At 39.3% G+C, this 16,097-nt stretch overlaps 2 protein-coding genes across 3 annotated transcripts in view; both read left to right on the top strand.

Annotated features, from left to right (window-relative positions):
* Positions 1–6,824, top strand: part of LOC124877503 (single-stranded DNA-binding protein 2) — a 98,453-nt gene extending 91,629 nt beyond the window's left edge. Inside the window, exons 12-17 of one of the 2 annotated variants that reach the window (XM_047380742.1) lie at positions 47–101; positions 183–253; positions 384–462; positions 571–599; positions 692–790; positions 4,991–6,824. In XM_047380742.1, the coding sequence (XP_047236698.1) occupies positions 47–101; positions 183–253; positions 384–462; positions 571–599; positions 692–790; positions 4,991–5,023 (366 nt within the window). In that variant the 3' untranslated portion in view covers positions 5,024–6,824. The remainder of the gene's footprint in view (positions 1–46; positions 102–182; positions 254–383; positions 463–570; positions 600–691; positions 791–4,990) is intronic. The other variant, XM_047380743.1, reaches the window with a different exon arrangement.
* A 6,080-nt stretch (positions 6,825–12,904) lies between these two features.
* Positions 12,905–14,264, top strand: LOC124877505. Its single transcript, XM_047380745.1, has 6 exons — positions 12,905–13,080; positions 13,236–13,378; positions 13,472–13,536; positions 13,620–13,754; positions 13,876–13,974; positions 14,050–14,264. The coding sequence occupies exons 1-6, from the start codon at positions 12,976–12,978 to the stop codon at positions 14,112–14,114; spliced, it is 612 nt and encodes a 203-aa protein (XP_047236701.1). The 5' UTR covers positions 12,905–12,975; the 3' UTR covers positions 14,115–14,264.
* Positions 14,265–16,097: the final 1,833 nt, after the last annotated feature.

Raw genomic sequence — 16,097 nt, 5'->3', positions numbered from 1 at the left:
CTGCAGGTTGTTTATTTATGAAGTCAAACCAACCTTTTAATTTTAGGGACCTCCAGGAGGAGGGGGTGCACCTGGAACCCCAATAATGCCAAGTCCAGCAGGTGAGCCTTATCTTCTTCATGTGTATTAGTATAGTATGCTAATGATCTTTCCTTTTACAGTTTATTTCTCTGTTCTGTTAGATTCAACTAACTCTGGTGACAACATGTACACCATGATAAACACAGTCCCTCCTGGTGGAAGCCGACCGAATGTGAGACATTTTTTTTTCTCTGTGCTCAACTGTTTGTGAAGTGTTAAAGAATGCCTATGACATGTTATATAATGTCAGATTTATATTTTGTTACCTCTACGTCCTTATCTCCTGCATACATTCGACTCAGTTTCCTATGGGTGGGGGTAGCGACGGTCCATTGGGGGGAATGGCTGGAATGGAGCCGCATCACATGAATGGATCCTTAGGTAAAAGCCGTTTCTATGTTGTGCACATTTATGATCATGTTTGTGCCTGATACATCATACAAAGTATAAAATCCATGTAGGGTTATCATAGATTGCTCTCTTTTTTAGGGTCAGGTGATATCGACAGTCTCTCCAAGGTCAGCAAAGCTGTTTATCTGACTGGAAATGGCTTTTTTTTTTCTAGCTTCTGAAATTGTGGTTTTCTTTAAACATGTTTTACTGCTCACAGAACTCTCCTGGTAACCTAAGTATGAGTAACCAACCAGGGACACCCAGAGAGGATGGAGAGATGGGAGGAAACTTCCTTAATCCATTTCAGAATGAAAGTGTAAGTTATCTACTATTGTGCAGGATTGTTTCAAGACATTTGCCTCTCATAATTTTCTAAAAAATTGACAGTATGTTTGTAAAAATTTTTTATCACTTTCAAAATAAGGGCTGCATGGTGGTGCAGTTGGTAGCACTGTTGCCTTGCAGCAAGAAGGTCCTGGGTTCGATTCCCACCCGGGGGTCTTTCTGCATGGAGTTTGCATGTTCTCCCCGTGCATGCGTGGGTTCTCACCGGGTACTCCGGCTTCCTTCCACAGTCCAAAGACATGCCTGTTAGGTTAATTGGTCTCTCTAAATTGTCCTTAGGTGTATGAATGAGTGTTTGCATGGTTGTTTGTGTGTTGCCCTGCAACGGACTGGCAACCTGTCCAGGGTGTACCCTGCCTCTCGCCCATAGACTGCTGGAGATAGGCACCAGCTCCCCCGTGACCCACTATGGAATAAGTGGTAGAAAATGACTGACTTTCAAAATAAGTAAATTTTACATGCTACAATGTCTTGGAAAAGTAACCCCATGCCAACCACCCCCACCCAGGCTTTTTACCTATTTTGTTACATTCCAACCTGTAATTGAAATGTTTTTTAATCGTATTTTTTTGATGGATCCGCACAAAATAGCCTATGTTGGTGAAGTCAAATGAGAAAAATATATAAATAAAAAAGGAAAAACTGAAAGTTGGCACGTGCATATGTAGCCACCTCCATTGCTGTGAAGCCCCTAAAAAGTTCTGATGCAACCAATTACCTTAAAAAGTCACATGATTAGTGAAATGAAGTCCATCTGTGTGCAATCTAAATGTCACATGACCTGTCAGTGTAAACACACACATTTCTGAAATGCCACATATAGGCCTTGTCCCAATTCCCACACTACACCCTACGCCCCTCTATGAAGTGTGTACTTTGTACAAGTGCATGTAAGGGTTGAAGTGCGCAGGTTACAAGCGTGCAAAATTGGAGAATTGGGACAGTAGAGGTTACGTCATCGACTTGCACCTCTGCACCGTAACTGCAACATCAAAAAGGGCGGGAACCAGCGCTGTTTTCACAGTCTTGCTGCTAAAAAAAACTATTTAAAACTGCAACAAGCAATTGTTTTGAGGAGAAGAAAGTGCAGGAAGCGACGGAGGTTTATACACCAGCCTCTCACCGCGTCAGTGTTTGTTTGAAAGGTAACTTCAGTGTTCTGGCCTAATGACTGCCCAGACTCACTCTGAACCCAGTGGTATCTTACAATGTTGAGCCTGGAAAACCAGTAAAAAAAATATATTTGTCGGCTTGCTGTCTAAAGTTTACGCAGTTCTTATTATTCTGATTTGATGGCTGGTTACGTTGACGGTTGTGATTGGTTTTTGCTCAGAACGTCATCTACAGCAGTGAATTGTGGGTAATATACTTCGGCGAAGTCCGCTTAGATCAGGGCTTCGCCGAAGGGCGGATGTGGGGCACAATTGGGGCGGGGCTAAGAACGACTCTGGAGAATTGGGACACACTACGCACTCGAACCCATCAACGGGAACGCGCAATTCAGGGACACAAGGGTGGAAGTGCGGGTATTGGGACAGAGCAACTCTTCACACCAAGACCAAGGAGCTCTCCAAAGAAGTCAGGGACAAAGTTGAGAGGTATGCAACAAGTCAGGGTTGAGTTATGAAACATTTTTAGATGTTCCCCTGAAACATCATCAAATCCATCATTTTCAAATGGAAAGCACATGGTACCGCAACAAACCTGCCAGGAAAGGGGTGCACACTGAAACTGAAAGCGCAGGCAAGAAGGGCTTTAATCACAGAGGCAGCACAGAGACCCAAAGTAACCCTGAAGGAGTTGCGGAGCTACACAGCAGAGACTGGAGTGTATGCCCATACGACCATAATAAGCCAATCACTCCATAGAACTGGGCTTTATGGAAGAGTAGCCAGAAAAAAAGCCATTACATTAAGACAGCAAAATTTGAGTTTGCCAAAAGACATGTGGGCGACTCCCCAAATGTATGGAGGAAGGTGCTGTGGTCACATGAGAATCAAATTTAAATTTTCAGCCAACATGGAAAACACTGTGTCCAGAGCAACCTCAACACATCCCATCACCCCAGGAACACTATTCCCACAATAAAACTTGGGGCTGGCAGCATCATGCTGTGGGAATGTTTTTCAGCAGCAGGGACTGGGAAACTGGTCCAAGTCGAGGGAAAGATGAATAGTGCTAAATGCAGGGATATTTTTGAGTCAGTCTGTCTGTGAATAGAGACTGGGACAGAGGTTCACCTTCCAGCAGGACAATGTCTCAAAGAATACTGCTAAAGCAACACTTGAGTGGTATAAGAGGAAACATTGAAGAATAGTCTAGTCAAAGTCCAGACCACAATCTAACTGATATTCTATGCTTAGTCTTGAAGAGTGCTGTTCAGAAGTGAAGACCATTCAATATGAAGGAGCTGGAGCAGTTTTGCCTTGAGGAATGGGCAAAAATCCCAGTGACAAGATGTGGCAAGCTCAAAGAGGCTTATCCAAAACAACACGCAGCTGTTGCTTTGGATAGGCCTCTACAAAGGTCGCTCTACAAAGGACTGACTTTAGGGGTGTGAACATTTATACATCCTGAGGTTTTCTGTTATTTTGACATATTTGTTGTTTGCTTCACAATAAAAAAAAACAAATCCACCTTCAAAGTTGTTGGCATGTTCTATAAATGCAATGGTGCAAACTTTCAATCCATTTTAATTCCAGGTTGTGAAACAACAGAACATGAAAAATACCAAAGGGGTGAATACTTTTGCAACGCACTGTACCTCTAGGCTACAAACTTTGTATCTTTGTAAGGTCTGTCGCTGCCCAGCAGTCACACAGAGATGACAATAACCCGCAAAGTAACTTTGAATTACAAATAAGATGTGTCACTTTGATTTGTTACCATTAGTATCGCCAGGACCTGGTTGTTTTGCCAAGCTCAGCGACTCCTGACATTAGCCTTTAGGTTGCCTTAGAGAACGTTTGTCCCGTCATTGACTTAGGAAACTATTCAAGCCCTTTGAAGCACCAGTGTAAACTGCAATTACAGCTGCAAGTGGATTGAAGTAAGTCTCTGCTTTTGTACAACTACAGATTCAATTTTTGGCCATTCTGCTCTGTAAAATTCCTCAATCTCAGTCAGATTGGGCACAGAGCCTCTGTGAACAACAATTTGTAGGTCTTGCAATCATGCATTCTAACAAATGAATCTCCATCCATCTAAATTATCCTATTGTAGGTTTGCTTGTATGTTTAGGGTCATTGTCTCTTTAAGGTAAACCTTCGACCCAACCTCAGGTCGTTTGCAGCCTCTAACAGGCTGGGTGATGTAGGATGTCAGTTTTCTGCCAGGCATAGAATTTTGCATGTTGCCCAAAAGGTAAAATGTGAGTCTTATATGACCAAAGCATGTTCTTCCACATGTTTGTTGTGTCTGTGTGACAACGGGAGTCCATAACTAATGCTTGTCCTGCCAACAGATTCTATTGCCTGAGCTGAGGTTCTTTGCAACTCCTCCAGAGCTACCGTGGGTCTCTTTTGCTGCTTCTCTGATTAATACCCTCAAACAGGACTGCAGGTTTAGGGGGATAGTCATCTCTTGGTAGATCCGCAGTTGTGTTCAGCCTTTCCAATGTTTGTTGGAAATGGTCACCATCCCCCTGCGGCCCTGACAAGGAACAAGCAAGCATAGATAATGGATAGATTGACCTGTGCTCCATGTTAAAAGCTTGGGATATTGTTTTTAAACTAATCCTGCTTTAAACCTCTTCACAACTTTTGTCCTGACGTGTTCCTTGGTCTTCATGATGCCGTTTGTTCTCTAATTTTCTCCAACAAACCTTTTGAAGCGTTCACAGAACAGGAGGGTTTATACTGACATCAAATTACTCAAGTGGGTTCTATATGGTGATAAGGTATCGTCTGAAAGGAATTAGTTGCACTGGATTTTATTTTGAAAAAAAAAAAAAACTAAGTATTTTTTTACTTCCACTCCATAAGTAAGTTCTACTTTGTGCTGATCTGTCAAGTAAAATCCTTTAGAAATACATTTGTAAATGTATTACACAATGTTTTGTGAAAATGGGTATCGGTACTTTTGTAAGAGAACGTATTTTGGCAAATCCTGACAGGCTTCTTATTACACAGAGATGCAACACTTACACTCCTCTTTTCTTGTCTTATTTCAGCAGTATTCTCCAAACATGACAATGAGCGTGTGAAGACTTGGAAAACAGGTTTTTCTCAGTCGCCCATTAACCTGTTTTGGGGATATCGGGATGAAGCAGAGACACCTAATGACATCATTTAGGCCAGTGACTCCTCGTCCGCCATAGCTGCCAGCCCTGGCGCCATTTACCCCAAACCCTCCACGGTTTCTGCCCATGTCTCTTCTGTTTCTTCAAAGTTGTGACTCTGCTACATTCATCTGTTCTTCATCTTATAACAATGAGACTGCATTAAGGAAACCAACTGAAACAAGCAAGAGGAGAAATCTCTGTATATTTACATCCGGTGTGTATGGAGCGCTGTATGCACATCCAGCAGGTGGCTCTGACAGAATACATTCTACTCATGACAAAAGACAACAAGCCAGAATATCCAGAATTGTGTTTTAATAATTTATCTGTTAAACATATTTTTAGCTTTTTTATGATTAATCCCTTTTTTATTACTACATAAATGCAAAACCATCCCAGTCACAAGCCTCTTAGCCTTATTTCAGTCTTTTGCAGTTATTTAAGACAGATTTTGAACATCTATGGTTATCTACATCCTTGAAATCAACAGTATTGCATTACCTTATTTATTTATGTCGTTGAGATCGGTTTTCAGATATTTTTGAACTGATCTTTCAGTTTGTCTCGCCAAAAGAGGTAAAATCAGTGATTAGTCAGCAATGATCCAAATTTAGATTTTATCATACTTTTTGAATACAATTTTGTAGTTACAATCAGTGCTTATTTAAACAAAAGACTGTCGGTTTTCCTCTAATTTGTTTATATTATTATTTAAAAATATCCAGTTGACCTGTATGTTATGGATTGTTATGCTTTGGATCAGATGATTTGTAAAATTTATTTATGTGCAAGAGAGCAGCAACAATAATTGGTTACAGTTTTTTAAAAATGTTATAAGCCAGTAATACTGCGCAGAGTTTGTCTATTTCTTTCTAATCAAGGTAAATTAGCCCCATTTTTTGTTTAACTGAAAACCATTACTGTGATGTAACTCACGAGTGATTGGCTCAAAGTGTTGGACTTTGCACTCTGTCTATGGCATACCTGCAGAACGATATTTGAACAAGTGTCGGTAAGAATAGATATTCTCTCTTTTTCAGCTAAAACAACCAGAAGTTGTATCATTTTTTCCTTTAGTTGTGGATTCTTTGACCTCTCCTATGTATTTAAAGTATTCCTGAGTCTACATCTTGAAGACACAAATGTTAAGGATAAATGGTAAATGTCAAACTCAGAAAGCACTGATTGCTACTAAATAATTGCCATCCGGTTAAACTGTGATTTTTAGTATGATTTTAAAAGATGATTGGTACAGAAAGCTAAAAGCTTGTTTTTGATTAATTTTTAACACCTTTTCAGTGCCCATGATTGTCACTATGTACAAAGGCCAATATTTGTGCGAACATGCTCCTGTCCCTTCCCATGTTTCAACATGTACAAGTCACAAATGTAGCTCCTCTCTCTCGTATGTGTATTTGATGTAATTTTTATTTGAATATTAATCTGCTGAGAATCACTGAAATGGGAGGAATGGACTGATAAACCACCATCACAGCTGAAAAGGGATATTTTAATCTTATTTTTGTTTTAGACTGAAGCCATAAGTGGGAGTACGGGAAGAAAAGTTTGTAAATTAGATTACATTTCTGTTTTGTGACGCTATGTGGGACTTCATTTGTGATGTGTTCATTTTTCTCTTTTTTATTCTTGTATTATGTTTTTGTAAATAAGCAGAGAAGTTCATGGGTTTTGAATTTGCTGGTATAAAGCTTCTCTTCCCTTAGTCATTTTTGTCTTATTTATAGTTTTGTTGATGTGGACCTAAGTGTGCGGTTTGTTGGCCCAAGTTGTGTTCCTTCCAAGTTACGTGTCAGGGCTCTGTTTGGTCCTCATTTTGTCTTATAGTATTTAAAATCTGAAAACATAAGAGTGATTTGTGTTAACACAAATTTGCTGTTTAGCCCTGAGAGCAGTGCTTATCTAAAACTAAGAGCATTTAACCACCATGCAAAGGAATACCAGTGAAACATAACACTGACATGATAAACCTGGCACTTTAAAATGATGCTGCAGGGATATTTTGAAGCTACAGACTGCAATCCACTCTGAGCTACAAGGATTTTATACATTAATGAACTACATTAATGCCACAGTTGAGTATGTGACTACTCAGTTCAAATTCAATTCAATTAAAAAATACTTGTAGCTCATATTATGTGGGTTTCTTCAAAGGATCTACTGTAGTGGTCTTACAGCAGATCTGAAGTCTCATTTCTCATGAAGAGGATGCTCAGGGTTCTCCATAATGTTCTTCATTATATGAAGAATCCTTCTTTGCATAATAATCTCCAGAGGTTCCAGAAGAGTCCCCAGAACAGAGCCAGCCTTTATCAGCTTGTTGAGCTGTCCCTGGCTCTGACGTTGCTACCTTAGCAGATGATGGCAGAAGAGATCACACACTCTACAACAGACTTGAAGAAGATATGCAGCAGTTTGCTACAAAAACCTAAGGTCATAAGCTTCCTCAAGGAGTACAGTCTGCTCTGTCCCTTCTTGTAGATGGCTTCACAGTTGCATCTCCAGTCCAGTCTGTTGTCCAAGTGAACACGAGGTATTTATACTCCTCCACCACCTCCATTTTTTCTCTCATGATGGAAATAGTGTTTGATCTATTTATGTATCTCAATGTTTGTAATCATCTCCGTTGTGCTATTCAAGTTCAAGATGAAATTGTTTCCACACCATGCCACAAAGTGGTCCACCAGCTCCTCTACTCAGCTTCTTGTCCATCTCTGATCTATCCTACAACTGCAGAATCATCTGAGTATTTCTGCAGATGACAGGAGTCTGTCTTGTACTGGAAGTCTACAGAGTAAGAGGAAATGGTGAGAGTACAGTCCCCTGTGGTGCTCCTGTGCAGCTGACTACCTGGTTAGACACCCAACCCTTCAGTCTCACAAAATGTGGTCTGTTTGTCAGGTAGTCTTTGATCCAGGAGATTGTTGAGGCCGCCACTTGTGTCCCCTGTAGTTTCAGACAAAGCAAATCAGGTTGAATTGTGAAAAATTCACTGGAGAAAACAATGAACATGATCCTCACGGTGCTGCTTGCTGTGTCCAGATGACAGTGGGTTTGTTGAAGCAGGTGTATGATGGCATCTTTAACTCCAACTCCACAGCGATAAGCAAACTGAAGGGGGTCCTGATGGTTTACTGTTTGCTTACTCAGGTGGTCCAACAAGAGTCTCTCTAGGACCTTCATGATGTGAGATGTCAGGGCAACAGGTCTATAGTCATTGAGGACTGATGGGTGAGTTTTCTTTGGTACTGGAACAAGACAGGAGATCTTCCACAACACTGGAACCTTCTTCTGGGCCAGGCTAAGGTTGAAGAGGTGCTGCAGAATCCCACAGAGCTGCTCTACACAGTGCCTTCAGGACTCTAGGGCTGACATGATCTGGACCTGCAGCCTTACATTTGTCATTCAGTAACAGTGTCTTGTCAGAGGCTTCTTTAGATCAACAGCAACGCTGCTATAGATTTAGATAGTCTGGCCCCTTCTTAAAAAGCCTGGCTTAGATCCAGCAGTCTTTTCTAATTTTAGGCCGGTTTCCCATTTGTCATTTTTGTCTGAGGTTCTGGAGGGGATTGTTTTCATCCAACGACAATTCTTTCTAGAAAATAACATGTTTGAAAAATTTCAGTCTGGCTTCAGATCTTAGCATAGCACTGAATCTGCACTGTTCAAAGTACAGAATGATATTCTCTTGTCCCCCGGTGCCAAAATCAGCTCTGCTGGTGATGCTGTACCTCACGGCAGCTTTTGATACTGTGGACCATGCGGTCCTCATCACTCGTCTGGCTCAGCAGGTTGGCTTCCGGGGAAGCTTGAGTGGTGTAAGTCCTATTTAATGGACAGAACATTCTCTGTCATAATAGGTGAACTGGTCTCCTCTTCCTCAATTCCACTGACCTCTGGTTTGTGTTAGGGTAAAAGTTTTTATTATCTAGAGTTTATGCTAGCTTTTATGGTAAATAAGTTTCAGCATGCAATTTACTTTTGACCATATTTTTTAAGTCATAAATAGATTTTATAGTGGCCTCTCAGTGACTTTCTGACTCTGTCAACTCTGTGCTTAGTGAGTATAGGTATTATTGCTGTCCAAACAGGAGAAGTATTAGACAAACCATCTGGTTTTACAATGACACTTTGAAACTCACATACCACTTAGGAGTTTTTTATGTTTATTACCAGACCCCCTCCTCCAACCCACATATCCAGGAGTTGCACATCATGGAAGTGTGCTGACCTTCTGAACCTATTTTTTTACTTCCATGTATCAGTTACTTAGTTACTGTTTAATAGACTCATCCCTTCTTATATGACCCCAGGCTAACCCCTAAATCTCTGCAGCTTAATTTCACATGCACAGATGTCCCAGTTCCTTTTTGTGGCATAGAAGCTTAACTTCTACTGATGACCATATCTTTTAAGAGTGTATAGGGATACATAGACACAGGTAGTTGTAATTCTTCTTCAAAAAAGCATGACTGTGCAGCAAATAAGCAGAAGGTTATCTATAGCAGTTGTTGCTGGGGCAACAGAGGGCGGACTTGACCATCTGAAGGAGATCCGAAGTCAGCTTTATGTGACAAGAGTGCAGGACCAGACACTAGACACCAACGATGGATGGGACAACTCCTAAGCCTGGCCACACCCCCACTTCAGTCATTAGATAGGCACATTTTCTATATAAGCTTTGTCTACCGTTAAGTCAGGACCCTTGTTTGTTCAGAAGTCAGACTGCATACACCTGTGAGTGTCCCTAGGTTGGCAGAGCGAAAAAGGTCATTCATATGTACACATCTTATGTTAATCTACTCTTTTATGATTTATTCAATATAGCTGGCATTTAATCAAACTTGGTCTGATTATCTTAATCTAAGTAAAGTCTTCTTTTCAGATCAGTTGAACTCGCAGTAAAGGAAAAAGTCAAATTTCCCTTAACATGTGCCTCAGGGATCGATTCTGGGACCTGTGCTATTCTTATTATACATGCTGCCTTTAGGACCTGTTATTGCACATCATAATCTGTCTTTTCATCTCTTTGCAGATAACTTCCAAATCTATCTACTGATCACTCCCAATTCTCCCTCTTTTTTTACCTGCTTATTAACTATCTCACATAAACAAGAACATATCACACCTATCCTCCTTTTCTTGGGGGTGACAGTGGCGACGGTGGTATAGGGGTTCGAACCCCTGCTCTGTCCGTCTCAATCGTTGTGTCCTTGGGCAAGACCCACCTTGCCTGCTGATGGTGGTCAAAGCGCTCTATGGCGCTGATTGTATGACAGCCTCATTTCTATCAGTCTGCCCCATGGCACTTGTGGCTACAATGTAGCTTACCACTGTCAGTGTGTGAATGTGTGGATGACTGATGGTAGTTAAAGCGCTTTGGGGTCTCCCAAAGAACCCTTGCTTATCTTCATTGATAATAGTTGATTATGTCTGTATCCATAGGTACTCTATGCGAAATTACATTTAGTAAAAAGGAACAATATAAGGCAATATTAGGTCACTTTGGTAAAAGCAACTTTAAGTTAGACTTGTATTTTAAGAACAACAATAGATATTTTAATGACATGACATATTCATCAAAAATATACAATAAAACAATACTGTGCTTTTCTTGTTTGGAAGATACTATGAAAGAAGAGTCTTCCGTCAGACAATTGATCACAGCTGTATTATTTTTTAAACATTATTAGAATTTTTACAGGGCAAAATGCTTGCATGTCCTTTTTTATTTTTATTACCTTAAACGGGACAATTCAAATAAGTTACAGTTATAAGTAGTTTTTACCATCCAAAGTATACTGTAAACCCATTAAAAAAAGACACTTTTTACTCAAAAGTAAACCTCTCCCCACTCTTTTTCGACTTCCAGTTTTTCACACAACAAAAAGATGCTAAAGATACTTAAACGACTACATTTTTGATAAAGACTAAATAAGGTTTTGTTATATTTTTGAATTTTTATAAACCTGAATCCCTGAAGAATAGTACACTGGGCACTGAATTACAGAAAGTAAAGCTTTTAGTTTTAAAGACTGCATGATGTATTTAGATTCTGGTCTCCATAAATTTTGCACTCTGAAAAGCAAAGTCCCATTAATGTTCATCCCACAGGTCCAGTTACAAAGAACTCCACATGAGTGCAATACAAGACCAAAATGAATGCACATCTTAGCTGTGATTATATCACACACCCCCATTACTAACAAGCCCACCCAATGCAAACTCTCGTTTTTATTTTTCAGCATTTTATTTTTTTTTGCAACAATTTATTTGCTAAATACCAAAGGCAGATGTTTTTGGACTAGATATTAAAATAATGTCCACCTTCTCCTTCCATAAACGTCAGCAAAGACAGGAAAAGTGGATCCTTCTGATCAAGAGATTTTGTAAAAACAGGCCAAATGTTTCAACCTCTTGCCAGGTTTCTATTTTCCAGAAACTTTCAACTTGTTTGATAAAAAACTGTCTCTAGTGGGTGCAAATCCAGTACTATGTGCTTTATATACTCAGTTAATTCCTTACACTGCAAGAAATAGAAATTTCAAACCCATAAACATTATTTTTGCTATTTTCATTTAAACATTGCTGTTAGAGACATAGGAACACACTGCAAATGGACATGATTAGCATTTGATGGCAAACCCTGGAACGCCATAATGGCCAACAAAGTATCACATGTTATTTACACTTTGTGTTGTTTGCATGTGCGCAATATGTAATTTTATGCATTTGTTGCATTAAATTGTTTAACCAAAGGGTAAACAGTTTAACAGTGTATTAAATAATAAGTCAATTTTATGTGTTTGTGGCCCTCTTGGTCAAAAGCACTTTCTACCGGTTTGAGTATGTTTGCTTCTTATTGTTTAATGACTCAGGGTTTCTTAACCCTGGTCCTCAGGGCCAGCTGTCCTTCATGTTTTAGAAATGTCCCTGCTCCAGCACACCTGATTCAAATGATTACATTACCTCCAGTTCATCCAAAAAGGGCTGGAGAAGCCTGTAAATCACCTATATATTTAAGTCAGGTCTGTAGGAGCTGAACAGTGGTCCCTGAGGACCTGGGTTGAGAAATACTGATCTAAAGAGAATCTACTGTAGCAAATAACTGAATTAACATTTGCTAAAACTGTGGAAGTGTCATGTTTTTTGTGTTTGCATGTAAGCAATATACTGGTTTACACATTAATTCCATGTAAAATACAGGTCACTGCTTATATGTAAAAACAACATTTAATCATACGTGAGCAATGTCCAAACAGCTGGTACCTAACTCTCAAACAACCTGCCAATGATATGTTGATTGATTCATCAACTTTATTTCTTTGTGGTCCTCTGATTAACTAGAGTCAGCCAACAGGGGTGTGTGTGTGTGTGTGTGTGAAACACTTCATCAATCTAAAGGGATTTCTGTCTGCATTTGTGTATGTTTATGCGTTTAGATGCTTTTAGATGAAAAGTCATAGAACAACAGCCTTCAACGAAGTTATTCAGGTTTGTACTCGGTTTTGGTTCTGGATGGTTCTGTGATGGGTATGAAAAGATTGTTCCCCTACAGAGAGGTTTTGGTAAACCTTGCAGGAATATTAAAAATTATTCTGTTACAATAGCCAAGAATAATTTAGATCAAGTCAATATGGAGAGATAGGTACCTGGCATTAGATCTGTGTGCAGTTTGAATGATTATATCACACTATCCCATTTCTGTACAGCCCGCCCACATCAAACTCCTCTTTCTCTCTCTCTCTCTGTTATGTGACATATTGTCTCCTAGTCTTTATCTAGGCCTGCCTGAAAGAGCTCAGTTGTCCTGTCCTTGCAGCAGAATCCACTTGACTTCCATTCAACATCTCACCATGTTTGTTCAGTTTTGCTTTGCTTTGCTGGCTCTCTACTCTCTGGCTGCTGCATCTGATCCAGGCTGTGATGAACTGATCAAACCTCTGGAGGACCACAGCAAGGTAAGTACTGACATGCACTGATCAAGTTAAAATCCAAATCAACAATCGAGCAACGATAGTTTACCTTGAGGAGTTTTGTGTTGTCATAAATTAAGAAACCACCACAATGTGTTTTTTCTGAAAAGTGAATTAAGTTTTGTTCTTTATCTTCGCAGATTTATGGAAAATGGGTATTACATGCTGGAGCATCAGACAGTGAATACAACCTGAAGGCAAAAAAAATTTTGAACAGCTCCTGGGTTAAACTTACCACCATACCTGACAGTGATGAATTCAGTATGCACTACATAGACAAAATGTAAACACATTTGGAAATTACTGTTATTTCCTTTAGGATAAATAGTTTAAAGTGCATGTTTAAAGTGCATATAATACTTATTCTCTTTGGCAGTGAAGGAAAATGTGTTTGTGGAACCCTTAATTCCAGCACATCAGGAAACGCGACCAAGGTGATCTGTAAGTAGATGCCATCGCTCCCTGCTTCAATCTATTAAACCACTACTAGCAAAAATGTTAATGTTGCATTTCATGTGGTCTAGTTTACTATAACTCTACCACATATGAGCATATCGGGCGCTTTTTGGAGACGTGCGCTGACTGCGTCCTGTGGACAGATGATGCAGTGGCCGAGGTGAACGGGGAGGCTAGAAAAAGCAGAAACCTCTACATCTTCTGTGAGTTTCCTGTGTATTCATTCAATTCTCAACTTGTAGTCATTCATCTCCAACAACAATTTTTTTTTTTAACCAATTTTAAACCTTTTTTCATTTCAATAATGTTTACCTTCTCCTTCAGCAAATACTGGAAAACTGGAGGCTTCTGATCTTGAGGTTTTCAAGAAGCAGGCAAAGTGTCTCAACCTCTTACCTGATCTCTATTTTCTCGAAACTACAGGTAACATTTAGATCTCTCTGTGTACGTAGCTGTCTATAATATCAGTATGTAATGGCCTGACTTCCTTTGTTTCAGACCTGTGTCCTGAAGAAAAGGAACCTACCACAGCTCCCACAGATGGAAACCCTGAAGACCAATAGAGGAAACCCAAGTTATCGTCTTCATTCTGCCATTCAAACCTGCTGTTCCTGCTCTTTTTGGCTCTAATCAGCATTCAGATTTGATTTCTTTTTTTGTCAACTCCCTATAGCATAACTTGTTTAGAAATAAACTATGTAGTCTGCTGCAAACCTTGTGTGTTTAATGGTTTTTCAAGATAAAACTTTACTGATGCATGTAAACAGAAATTATCACAGTGACACGTTTTCTTTCAGAGCAAGGAAAAAATTTATTTTTACTTTTGTTGATACATTTCTTGTACTTTCGTGAAGAGTTCCAGGATTTGCGTTGCATTGGTAGTAGGTAGGTAGTTACGTTATCCTTCCTATGAAGGAAATTATTTCATCACAATAGTGTGGGGGGGGGGGGTTCTCTCAGAGTTCCTCTGCCTTTCAGAAACGAGTGTATTGTAAATTATGTACATGCAAGACATAAATTAGTACATTTCCTCAGATTTGCAGTCCTTAGATTATCTAAAAAAACTAAAGGAAAAGGGGTTTTAGGTGGACTTTAATCTCCTTTTTAGCCATAAGAGTTCAGTTCTTGCTTTAAACTTTATGGCTTTGTCTCACTAAACCTGAGATTAAGCAGTACTGTATATTTAATGACAAGCCTTTTAGGTTCAAAAGGCTGATTTATAAAGAAGTGAAGACCTGTAGCTGCTGTTCTTTTGTGAGGAAAAAAGGGTTAAAGACACAAACAACATATGACTCCTATACTATAATTTCTTTACTGACTTTCCATTCACTTTTTCTTATCGCTTTCCTCCCAGCTTTATCCTTTTACACTCCAGCCAGCCGGATGTGCCAATATGCACACACACAACTCTCCAATATTTAAATTATTTCTCCAACCTGTTTTCTTCCAACATTCCTTTCATGCACAGAACAACATACTTGCAGCTTTATTGTTTTATTTTTGCATGGTTAAATCTGATTTTCTAATTGTTTTATAGGTACATTGCTTAGCTTTTCAGTTTGCACTACATGACAACAGAAGTTTCAGATCCAGGTCTGATCAGGTTTTGGTGGCAAAATGATAAATAATTCATTTAAGATTAGTCAGCAAGACATTTTTGTTTGCAATAAAAAAAAATCTAAGTATGACATGTCTACTGACAAAGGAGCAGAACCTTATCAGTTGTTTGTGCTTTACAACATATAAAGCTTACCAATAGATGGGAAGGTTAGAATTCATATTTGAAGACAGATCATTTTGGCTGTCAAAAAAAAGTCCTGAAATGCAGAAAAGACCTCAAATACAAACAATCTGTAAGATGATAAAGCTGTCACCAAATTAGAACATGCTCCTAACTCAGTTCTAATATTAAGATTCGGATCAGAATGCCAAGCAGAGTTCATTGTTTCTCTTATGCTTCCCTTCTTCTGTTGCACAAAACCAGACATTCGCTTGCCAACCCCACTTAACGGTTTCACATGTCATCGAGAAACTTCTGCTTGTCTGCATTGTATTTTGTTGTAAATGCATTTGTATCTTCTCTCAGTCTCATCGGCAGAAACTTCGCTAGATAAATGTGTTGGTTCTGGGAAATTCTTTGAACAAAGACAATGTTTATCTGTCATTTTGCACACATGAGAGTAGATCGGATATGTTGTCATTGTCCGTAATGAACGCTATGGAGACATCAGCTGATGTATGGAGTTCATATCTAGTAACTGTGGGAAATGTGTGAATAATGCAAGTAGCTGAAGAAGATCATTTGGTAGGTGCTCAGTCTTTGCAGATTATTTGCAAGTAGGTCATTGGAGGCCAAAAATTATATTATTTATATGGAATAAACAAGAAAATTAAGGCAATTTTTTCTTTTTTACAATATTTTAAAAGGTTTTTTTTTCTGCTGTGAAAAGAAGAGATGAGGGCAGGATGGGGGACATTTCCATGTGCTTTTGTCTTGTGTCTCTGGAAGTGTCTGACACTTGGTGCAACATTCTGTTCACATACTG

The sequence above is a fragment of the Girardinichthys multiradiatus genome, chromosome 12 (genome assembly GCF_021462225.1).
Source record: "Girardinichthys multiradiatus isolate DD_20200921_A chromosome 12, DD_fGirMul_XY1, whole genome shotgun sequence".
Lineage (NCBI taxonomy): Eukaryota > Metazoa > Chordata > Actinopteri > Cyprinodontiformes > Goodeidae > Girardinichthys > Girardinichthys multiradiatus.
This window is presented reverse-complemented; position numbering and strand designations above follow the sequence as displayed.